The sequence below is a fragment of the Eptesicus fuscus genome, chromosome 21 (assembly GCF_027574615.1).
Source record: "Eptesicus fuscus isolate TK198812 chromosome 21, DD_ASM_mEF_20220401, whole genome shotgun sequence".
Taxonomy (NCBI): domain Eukaryota; kingdom Metazoa; phylum Chordata; class Mammalia; order Chiroptera; family Vespertilionidae; genus Eptesicus; species Eptesicus fuscus.
This window is the reverse complement of record NC_072493.1, coordinates 45815234-45827217: the sequence shown is the minus strand read 5'-3', so window position 1 is coordinate 45827217 and position 11984 is coordinate 45815234. Positions and strand designations below refer to the sequence as shown.

General features: G+C 42.7%; 1 protein-coding gene across 1 annotated transcript; it reads right to left on the bottom strand.

Annotated features, from left to right (window-relative positions):
• Positions 1-2375: 2375 nt before the first annotated feature.
• Positions 2376-10694, bottom strand: LOC129147527 (zinc finger protein 79-like). The gene is made up of 2 exons (XM_054710040.1): positions 10662-10694; positions 2376-3189 (listed from the first exon to the last, which is right to left on the bottom strand). Exons 1-2 carry the CDS (start codon positions 10692-10694, stop codon positions 2428-2430), a joined length of 795 nt encoding a protein of 264 aa, XP_054566015.1. The 3' UTR covers positions 2376-2427.
• Between the last annotated feature and the right edge of the window lie 1290 nt (positions 10695-11984).

The following is an 11984-nucleotide window of genomic DNA, read 5'->3' as shown; positions in this document are numbered from 1 at the left end:
ATGCCCTTGACCGGAATCGAACCTGGGACCTTTCAGTCCGCAGGCCGATGCTCTATCCACTGAGCCAAACCGGTTCGGCCATAAAAAATATTTTTAAAAAATTCTAAAAATATATTTTTAAAGGTAAAACTTATTAAAACACTTTATACCAATACAAAAAAAATTTCCTAAATCAAAAAGGAACACAATGAGTGAAACTCTAATATCCATATTTGTTATTCCATTGTCATTTTGTGCAACAAAATTGCGCAAACTCATAAAACATGAGGCAGAACATATAATCAGATGTTTTAACAAAGATGCAGACACAGCCAATATACATCTGAGAAAAGATTCACCATAAATTTCTAGAAAAAGTACAATCAACCAGTGAGGTAGCATGATGAACTTACAAAATATTCCCTAGGATGTAAAGAAATGTGAATCCCTCACACACTACTGGAAAAATGCAAAAATGTACAATCAGTTAAGGTTTATTTATTTTTTTAAAACAATCTTAATACTTATTAGCATACCATAGAGCTCGGCTATTGGTTGAGTCACTCCATTCTTAGTGAGACATGCTCCTAGACACTGATATTTTTCGTTTTTAAACTTATTTCCTTATTGATTTCAGAGAGGGAGAGAGAGAGGGAGAGTCAGTCATTGATGGCACCTCCTGCATGCCCACTACTGGAGATTCAGCCCCCAATCCAGACAATTTGCCCTTGGGCAGAATCGAATCTGGGACCCTTTAGTTTGCAGACTGATGCTCAATCCACTGATGCAAACCAGCTAGGACAAGGTTTATTTTTCATTTTCAAAGAATAGTTTATTAATTTTTAGAGAGAGTTGAGAGGGAGAGAAACATTGATGGAAGAGTTCCATATTGGCCAGCAACCTCCTGCACACCCACTTCTGTGGATCTAGCCCACAACTCAGCCCATATCCCCCCACCGGCAATCAAAATCACAACCTATACTACACGAGATGATGACTAAACACTGAGCCACACCAGCCATGGTCGTATATTCCATTTATTTTTTATTTTTTTTAAATATATTTCATTGATTTTTTTACAGAGAGGAAGGGAGAGAGATAGAGTTAGAAACATTGATGAGAGAGAAAAATCGATCAGCTGCCTCTTGCACACCCCCCACTGGGGATGTGCCCACAACCACAGTACATGCCCTTGACCGGAATCGAACCCGGGACCCTTCAGTTCCCGGGCCGATGCTCTATCCACTGAGCCAAACCGGTTTTGGCGTTATATTCCATTTAGATCACAATTTGCTAATCTTCGTAAATTTAAACATTCATCTAGCCAAAAACTCAGATTATGCACTTAATTTTTCACAAAGATAAATAACACTTATATACATACAAGGAATTACACAGAATGTTGGTACCAGCTTTATTAGAAATAACCAAATATTTATAAAAATGGACAAACAGAAGGTGATATATCAATGATAAGAATATCTATCAGAAAAAAAGATGAGCTACTAAAGTAACTTTAATAAATCTTCATGTATTTATGAAACATAGAGCAGAAAAACATTTAGAAAAATAAAGTTCTCTATGAAAATGGAATGTAAATCCATGGTTACTAGGAAAGCTGTGAAGAACAGGGACAGATTAAAAGAGGTCATGAACCAATTACACAGAGACAGATATGGTCAGCATTATGACTATAATGAAGGTTTCAGTTTCAGGCACATGTCAAGATTTATGAAACATTATACTTAACACATGCAATTTACTCATTGTACCTCTTAAAAATCATTCAAGATAAAACAAATATATGTTGACCAATTCTGGAGAACAGTTTGGCAACATTATATTCAATCCCCATACTTATGCCCTCTGGGTGAGAGTCTCATCTCAGTGAGAGAAAATGTAACAAACAATGAAGAACTTTCACCCAAACCCACAAAAGCCACATCCCTGGACTAAAGACAGCCTTTGTCTCCATCTTTGTATTCCTGCCAGCACACCAATGGCTCTGATGGTAACTTCTGAGAAGCTACAGGAGCCACAAAACATCTTGATTATAATCAATGACAATGACTTCTCCACAGAATATAATCATCCCTGGATTCCCTCAGATCTGTGTACACACAGCTCCTGTGGTCTTTTTGTCAAAATAGTTCCTGGATGCACATTTAGATGAGGACCCTTCCATCTACCGGGCTGCAGTATCGTCCAATCAAAATTGGGTCAGTGTTTCTCCAGTGAAAGGGTTTCCCCTCACTGCTATGGTGCTCAAATCACAGACCATTACCCGTGAAATTGCAGGCCTTAGGGCACATGGCCCTCTGCAACACCCAGACAAGAGATTCCCTTCACATGTATTTGGCATCCCTTGCAAACAAGAAAAGAAATTCATGCTCCCAGACATACTTGAGTTTGTCACAGGTACCCTCTCTTGGGAGTGATCTCTGTGTCTCAAAGTTTTTTTCCTGTATGAAGTCTCTGATGATTACAAAGGGCAGTGTTTTTGGTAAAAGATTTTCCACATTCACTGCATTTATAAGGCTTTTCTCCTGTATGAATTCTCTTGTGATTTCTAAGGGCAGAACTCTGGTTAAAAGATTTCCCACATTCACTGCACTGATAAGGCTTTGCTCCGGTATGAATTCTTAGATGACAATGAAGGGACCAACTCTGGGTAAAAGATTTCCCACATTCATTGCATTGATAAGGCTTTTCTCCCGTATGAACTCTCTGATGATTATGAAGTTGGGTTTTAGCGGTGAAAGCTTTTCCACATTCACTGCATTTGTAAGGCTTTTCTCCAGCGTGAACTCTCTGATGATATTGGAGACCATTGCTACTTCTAAAAGATTTTGCACATTCACTGCATTCATAAGGCTTTTCTCCTGTATGAACTCTCTGATGATAACGAAGGGCAATGCTCCGGATAAAATATTTCCCACATTCACTGCACTGATAAAGCCTTTCTCCAGTGTGCACTTTCTGATGACGAGAAAGTTCAGTGTTACTGGTGTAAGCTTTACCACATTCACTGCATTTGTATAGCTTTTCTCCAGAGTGAAATCTCTGATGATATCGGAGACTACTGCTACATGCAAAAGATTTCCCACATTCACTGCATTGATAAGGCTTTTCTCTGGTGTGAACTTTCTGAAGATATTGGAGAGCATTACGCCCTGTAAAAGATTTTCCATATTCACTGCAGTGATAAGGCTTTTCTCCAGCGTGAACACTCTGATGATATCGGAGACCATTGCTACTTCTAAAAGATTTTGCACATTCACTGCATTTATAAGGCTTTTCTTCTGTATGAACTCTCTGATGATAACGAAGGGCACTGCTCCGGATAAAAGATTTTCCACATTCACTGCACTTATAAGGCTTTTCTCCAACATGGAGTCTCTGATGACAATGAAGGTCATTGCTAGCAGTAAAAGATTTCCCACACTCACTGCATTTATAAGGCTTTTCTCCAGTGTGACCTCTCTGTTGATAATGAAAAGTGGATAATTTGGTAAAATATTTTCCACATTCAGAGGACACAAAAGACCAACTTCCAAGATGGACACCTTTTTCCTGAATAACTGTGTGGGTGCAACTAATGTCTTTCTTACATTCTTTTCTACTGTAATAATTTTTACTCCTTTGAAACGTCATCCCACATGTCGAAACTGCAGTTGGACTGTGCCTCGTCTGAGTAGCCTTGGGTTGGAGATGTCCTGACCCAGTAAGGACATCCTGTCCAACTTCCCCGCACGTGAAACGATTCTGGGACACATTGAAATTGCAGCTGTTTGCACGTGAGTTCCTTTCCAAATCTCTCATTAAAGTCTTCTCTCTCACATGTTGTTGGTGAAATTTTACACTGAAATAAAACCGTTTTGCACATGCCCCGCATCTCAACAGTATCTGTCTGTGTTGTGTTCCCTGCAGCTCAGTCAAGTGGAAAATGTTTCCCAAGACGAGTCCACAAGTCTCACAGGGGTGGCTCTTCTGGGAAGACAAGGCTACCTTGGGAATCCTTGCCTGTGACACTCTTACAGAAACCTTCTGTTCAGTCGGGGCCTCCACATTCTCTGCTCCACAGCAGCAACCTGAACAAAAATAAACGTAGGTGAAGTGCATGTTGACCTGATAAAAACAGAATGTGTTCACCAGAAATGTTTATCTGTCATGACTGTATATGATTCCATACAATGATTTTCAAGACAAGTAAGTCAGACTCTAAGGAAATGGCTGTTACATAAAACATGGCCCAAAAGGTGCCTGGATGATGAAAATCTCACCAAGGGAGGACAGAAGCATAGGCTGGGACAAAAAGAAGACAGGCAGGGTCTACTCGTTATTACTCTACAAGTGGCTTCCTTTTAGGACCGTTCATGCTGGCGATGTGAGTCTGTGTAGAATAATTTCAATGTATTCAAACCCATAAACTATCAATCATATTAGAGCACGTGATGTTCAGAGTCAATATAACACGTGTGCACTCTAAGGCTCTGCAGGCATGGAACAACATTGGAGTGCAGTAAAGCGAGATGTGTGAAAGAGGCAGAGATGCAAAGTTTAGAGAGGTTAAGGTTATCCAGGGTCTGGGAATCCAAGCAGAATCAGAGATAGTGAATCTTTCCCTATCCCAGAGTAAGTAGACAGTTATCAATGAGAAAAACATCCCATAGGAAATGGGAATAAGAGTACTATGAAGATAAAAAGTAATACAGAATACCAAATAAGGAGAACTGCATAGAAAGGATGACAGGAAACTGGCTGAGCAAACACATTTGAAGATATCTAAGGTCAAAAACAAGGCTTAATAAAAAAATAATAATAAATCAAGGGTCCGCCCTAGCTGGTTTGCTCTGTGGATAGAGGGTCAGCCTGTGGACTGAAAAGTCCTAGGTTCCATTCCAGTCAAGGGCACATGCCGTTTGTGGTGGGTTCATTCCCAATAGGGGGCATAAAGGAGGCAGCTCATCAGTGATACTCTCTCATCATTAATGTCTCGCAAACTCTCTCTCTCCCCTTTCCTCTCATAAATCAATAAAAAGGTATTTAAAAATTTTTTTTAGCCCTAGCTGGTTTTGCTCAGTGGATAGAGCATTGGCTTGTGGACGGAAGAGTCCCAGGTTCGATTCCGGTCAAGGGCACATGACCAGGTTGTGGGCTCAGTCCCGTGGGGAGACGTGCAGGAGGCAGCCAATCAATGATTCTCTCTTATTATTGATGTTTCTCTCTCTCTCACCCTCTCTTCCTCTCTGAAATCAATAAAAATAAATTTTATAAAAAATAAAATAGCCGAAACCGGTTTAGGTCAGTGGATAGAGCGTCAGCCTGCGGACTGAAAGGTCCCAGGTTCGATTCCGGTCAAGGGCATGTACCTTGGTTGCGGGCATATCCCATTAGGGGGTGTGCAGGAGGCAGCTGATCGATGTTTCTCTCTCATCGATGTTTCCAACTCTCTATCCCTCTCCCTTCCTCTCTGTAAAAAAATCAATAAAATATATTTTTAAAATAAAATAAAATAAAATAAAAATAAAGGGTCAGTGTAGCCACTATCAGCCACGGTGCTTCTGTTCTCATTGATCCTAGTGGCCTGTTCTCCAAAAAACTGGGGAAAAAAATTTAATATATATTTTATTGATTTTTTACAGGGAGGAAGAAAGAATAATACAGAGTTAGAAACATTGATGAGAGAGAAACATCAATCAGGTGCCTCCTGCACACCTCCCACTGGGGGATGTGCCCGCAACCAAGTTACATGCCCTTGACAGGAACTGAACCTGGGACCTTTCAGTCCTCAGGCCGACGCTCCATCCACTGAGCCAAACTGGTTACGGAAAAACTGCAAATTTTTGTTTTTGAAAACCACACAATGCCCTGGCCAGTGTGGCTCAGTTGGTTGGAGCATTGTCCTGTGTATTGATGTTTCAAGGGTTTGATTCCCGGTTAGGGCACATTTTAGAATGTGGGTTCCTGCCCTAACCGGTTTGGCTCAGTGGATAGAGTGTCGGCCTGCGGACTCAAGGGTCCCTGATTGGATTCTGGTCAAGGGCATGTACCTTGGTTGAGGGCACATCCCCAGTAGGGAGGTGTGCAGGAGGCAGCTGTTCAATGTTTCTCTCTCATCGATGTTTCTAACTCTTGATCCCTCTCCCTTTCTCTCTGTAAAAAAATCAATAAAATATATTTAAAAAAATAATAATGTGGGTTCCATATCTGGTTTGCGTGTGTGCAGAAAGCAACCAATTGATGTTTCTCCCCAACCTTCCTTTCTTTCTCTCTCTCTCTGTTTCTCTCTCTCTCAATTTCTCTAACTCTCTATGTAAAAGGAATAATAAATAAATACATAAGAATTTCAGGGGAGCCAAAAAGATAAGTGATCTCAAAAAACTCTAGAGACAAATAACAAAACAATCTACCAAAGCTTATGTGTAACATTCAGAAAACGTAATTATAAGGGGAAATTTTATAGACATAAATGCCTACATTGTCACAAAAATCTCCAAATACCTAACATGGCACCACAGGAAACAAGAAACACAATAGCAAAGTAAACCCAAAGGTTCCAAAGAAAAGAAACCATAAATATTAGAACAAACATAAGTGAAAGGGAGACAAGCTAAAATAAAGGAAAGCAAAAGGTATATATATATATATTTTTAATATATTTTATTGATTTTTTACAGAGAGGAAGGGAGAGGGATAGAGAGCTAAAAACATCGATGAGAGAGAATCATCGACCAGCTGCCTCCTGCACACTCCCCACTGGGGATGTGCCCACAACCAAGGTACATGCCCCTGACCGGAATCGAACCTGGGACCTTTCAGTCCGCAGACCGACGCTCTATCCACTGAGCCAAACCGGTTCCGGCAAAAGGTATATTTTTAAAAAAAGATATAATAATGTGCAAGCCTTAAGTTACACTAAAGCAAAAACAACCAAGCAAACTAAAAACAACCAAAAACCAAGCCTCAAATAAGTTAAAAAAGAAATGAATAAGACATGACACCTGTCACTAGGAACCACAATGCATCATAAGAGACATTGATGTTGCCGAAAGCGGTTTGGCTCAGTGGATAGAGCGTCCGTCTGCGGACTGAAGGGTCCCAGGTTCGATTCCAGTCAAGGGCACATACGTTGGTTGCAGGCACATCCCCAGTAGGGGGCGTGCAGGAGGCAGTTGATCGATGTTTCTCTCACATTGATGTTTCTAACTATCTCTCTCCCTTCCTCTCTATAAAAAATCAATAAAATATATTTTTAAAAAAAGAGAGACATTGATATTACCAGATGACATGACCTTCCATAGAGAAATCAGTCAAGATCCCACCATGAGCTCCTGAAATTAATAAACAAATTCAGAGCCTTATCCAGGTGGCTCAGTTTTTGAGCGTGTGGTTCCGATGCACCTTCCTGTCTCTAAAATCAATAAATAAATGCTGCCCAGTACGTCTCACTGTTTAGCATTGACGCATGAACTAGGAGGTCACAATTCGATTCCTTGTTAGGACACCTGCACTGGTTGGGAGCTCAATCACGAGTGGGGGTCGGGCAGGAGGCAACTGATCAAAGACTCTCATCATTGATTTTTCTGATTCTCTCATCATTAATGTTTTTATCTCCCTCTCCTCTTCATCTCAGAAATAAAAAGATACACATATTTAAATAAATAAATAATTTAAAGAATAAATAAAGAGCCCTAGTCAGTGTGCCTCACTGATGAGAGTGCTGGCTTGTGCACTGGAGCACCAGGGTTCAATTCCCAATCAAGGGCAGGTACCTGGATTGCAGGTCCGATACCCGCTTTCATATGGGAGGAAACCAATCGATGTTTCCCTCTCTCTCTCTCTCCTCTCTCTCTCTCTCTTTCTCTCTCTCTCTCTGTGTGTGTGTGTCTCCCACTCTCTCTCCAAAAAAACAATCAATGGAAAACATATCCTCATTATTCGGGTGAAGATAAAAGAAGAATAAAGAATTAAATTCAGAAAAGTTACAGGATGCAAAATAAACATACATACATTAGTTCCATTTCTACACACTAAAAATAAATTCTTTTATAGAAAAATAAAGAAAGGAATCAAATTTACAAAAGTATTAAAAACAATTAAAATGTGCAGGAAGAAATTCAACCAAAATGTGAAACATCTGTATATTGAATACTAGAAGACAGAGGTGAAAGGAATGGAAAAAAACACAAATCAATTGAAAGACAACCTGTGTTCATGGATTGAGAAATGAAATATGGTGGAGATAGCCATAGTACACAAGGCAAACTACAGATTAAATGCAATCCCAACAACTCCAATGGTATTATACAAAGAAATGAGTAGAGAATCTGGAAATGGAATCAGAAGACCTCCATTAACAAAAGCAATCTTGAGCCAGAACAAAGCTGGTGGCATCACACTTTTTGATTTCAATTTATTACAAAGAGAAAGCAAGCAAACAGTGTGCTTCTGGAGAAACACAGACACATCCATCAACAGAACAGAACAGAAAACACAGAAATAAACCCAGGCACATCCTTTCAAGTAATCTCTGACAAAGCTGCAAGACACAGAAGAAAGGAAAGATAGTTTCTTCAATGAATGGTGCTGCTGAAAATCAATACTTACATGTAAACACAATTCTGGACACCACTGATAAAATTTAACTCAACCTACATGACAGAATTAAAAGTCAGCATTAAAACTTAAAACTCCTCAGGACAACCAAGAGAAAGAGTTTTGGAGATTTGTTTTGGACAGGAGTTTCTTAATGTGACACCAACCACCACACAAAATTGAAAAAATAAACAGTGCACACTGCAACAAATAAAGAAATAATAGCGTCTTTACAGAACAACAGCAATAAACAAAATGAAATGAAAGGGCAATCTAGAAAACAGAAGAAAATACTTGCAAACTATATGAAGGAATACCTTGGAGAAACTGTGGATTCGGTTCTGATCAGTACAATAAAGCGAATATTGCGATATAGACAGAAATTCACACAAATAGTTGCAGTTCCCCGGGAATAATAAAGGTATGTTCATACTATACTGCAGATAATAACAATGCAATGACTCTGCCTCAAAAGCAAAGTCTATATAACTTCATTAACAATATTTACTTGCTAAGCATAGTAACAAGCATCTGAGCTTGCTAGAAACATGGTGGCAGGAGACCTGCTGAATGCTGGGTTGCCAAAAACATGGACTTTGTAGAAAAGTGGGTGCGGGGAAGTGATATCTGCAAAGTACTATTAAGCACATGCAAAAATATGTGCTCCTGTATGTTGTAAGCAATTATTATATAAAATATACAAGGTATTCAAAGACTATTTAACAAAAAGATATATATATAGTTAATAAACAGGCTTAAGAATGTACAGGAAACTTTTCAAAAATATATATACATGACCAACAGGAATAGAGAAAATGCTTTCCTCACTGATCAAGGTGGAATCCCTCAGGCTTCCTGCAACACTACCAACCACAAGTCCTTCCTGTGAACGTAGTACAGCGGGGAGAACTGGGACTTCAGGAATAGAAGGGAGCAGCGGAAACAGACCCACCCTCCCCAGGACAGCAACTACCCAGGAAACTGGAAAGTCAAGCAGAACCACAGTCTACATGGGAGGACACAGCACACCCTGGGAGATGGGGCCTGGGAAATGGCAAAGCCAAGTCCAGGTCACTGGTCTTACCCAGCGAGGATACAAGTTCAAAGTTCTCCAGCATCACATTCAGGTACAGCTGTCTCTGACCCTCATCAAGGAGGCTCCATTCCTCCCTGGAGAAGTACAGGGCAATGTCCTCAAAGGTCACGCCAACCTGTCAGAATGGAGACAATTGACACCAGCGCTGTCTCTCTGAGAACCCCCACTCCTACTCCTTACACACCTTCCCCCCCTCAACCTCCTCCAGGGCACCCGGTTAGTGTGGACACCAGGCCCTAATGCCAGTGCAGGCTGCTCTCTCATCACAGTCCCATTACTCACTGGGGTTGCCCTCAGCAGAGCAGCTGGGTTGGGTGGGGCGGATTGGGGGAGGGGAGGGGAGAGAGCAATGCCATTTAAGGTCTGGGCGATGCCTGCAGGGCCCCAGCCTTCCCGCCAAGCAATTCCACCGCAGTCTCCTAGATCATGCCTCCAAGACACAGCCAAGCCTGGGTTTATGCTTCACCTTTAAGTCCCCACACCAGGTCCCGGGGACCATCAGCTCACACTTCCTCCAGATGTGCACACCACTGGGTAACCTTTAACCCCTTCCCATCTTCAGTCCCAGGTTCACTCCCTCAGCTCTGCCCCCTTCCTGCTCCAATGCCACTGGATCTCGCTGGACTCACCCATGAACTTGGCACATGGCATGGAGAGAAGGTTGTCTCCCCGCCGGGTCCAGGACCACCCCCGGCCCCTGATGGACCCCACAGCCGGGAAAGCCCCAATGAGGCTGTGCCGTCCTCCCTGCAGCCTCTGATCTGTCCGCCCATCCTCACAGCCCACACCCTCAGGGAACCTCAGATGCCAGTCACCCTGTCCTCTCCGCCCTGCACTGGCTGTGCCTCAGAAGCCACAACGCTCCTCTCTCCCCTCCGCCTTCCTCACGGTCCTCCACGCGGACTGAGCTGCAGGACGTGACAGGTGCCCCTCAGGCTGGGGTGTTCGGTGTGAGGAGGCGGTGAGGGGCTGGGGGACAGGAACTCACCTCAGCGAAGCTCCTCAGCGCGGGCGCCGCCATTGCTCTCTGTGGGCCGAGCGGGGCGGGAGCGGCCGGAGTAGAAGCCGCTGCAGGAAGGGCGGTGCCTGTCCCGGCCCTGGCGTGGGTTCCGGGCGGTGACTCCGAGCTTCAATCCCCAGTGTGAGCTGTGAGCACCACGGGAGGCTCCGTCCATGGGCTGTGAGACGGGGAACACCACTCTCCAGCCTTCTCCATCGGACTGTGAGAGGGGAAACTCCTGACCGCCTGAGACAATAACCTGAGAAGACAAAATCCTGTCAGGAGGACTACCGGTCCCGCCCTACAGAAGCGGCCGAAAGGAAATGCCTTCTCTGAGGCCCCCATTGGCTCAGACAAGTGGCATTCCATGCGTAGCTTTGTGGGTAATGTAGTTTCTTACTCCAAGGCAATGGTCCCTTATTACTCAGTTGACTCCAGGACTGGATTTAGGGTCAAACAGCCCAAGAACACACCAAGTGTACTCAGGGTCCTCTAGCGCCTTCAGGGGAGGTGATGTCTGGGGCAAGTGTGTTTCTCCTGCACATGCCTGGCTTCCTTTAGCAGCTGATTTTGCATATCTTTCTTCAGGATCTGCTCTTTCTGAATGGCAGGCATTGTTTCTTCATTCAGGCCAACTGTAGCTTGCAGAAGTTGCTCAAATCTCTAACTCGATCTAACCTGCCTCCATTGAATCCATTATACAAACTTAATGTCACAAACAGACACTCATACTTAAGAGCATCTGCTTCTGATGTCATCTGAAGTGTCAGCTCTGCCTGGGCTGCAGTGTGGACAAGATGGCCAAGAGACATGTGAAAAATGCTCAAAGTTGCCGGAACCGGTTTGGCTCAGTGGATAGAGTGTCGGCCTACGGACTGAAAGGTCCCGGGTTCGATTCCAGTCAAGGGCATGTATCTTGGTTGCGGGCACATCCCCAGTAGGGGGTGTGCAGGAGGCAGCTGATCGATGTTTCTAACTCTCTCTCCCTTCCTCTCTGTAAAAAATCAATAAAATATATTTTTAAAAAAAAAATTAAAGAAAAATGCTCAAAGTGACTGATCACCAGAGAGATGCAAATTAAAGCAACAATTAGGTACCACCCCACCACTGTCAGAATGGCTGCCATCAGCAAATCAACAAAGGACAAGTGCTGGGAAGGATGTGGGAAAAAGGGAACCCTAGTTCACTGCTGGTGGGAATGCAGACTGGTACAGCCATTATGGAAGTCATTTTGGAGTTTTTGCAAAACATTTAGTATGGAACTGCCATTCGATCCAGTGATTCCACTTCTAGGAATATACCTTAGAAACC

Excerpts from the sequence above, each read along its gene's own strand:
- LOC129147527 (XM_054710040.1), bottom strand. The coding sequence starts at position 10,694 with ATGGCGGCGCCCGCGCTGAGGAGCTTCGCTGAG. Across the intron at positions 3,190-10,661 it reads CGCTGAGGAGCTTCGCTGAG|CCTTATCACTGCAGTGAATA; the intron begins GTGAGTTCCTGT and ends GCTGGAGAAAAG.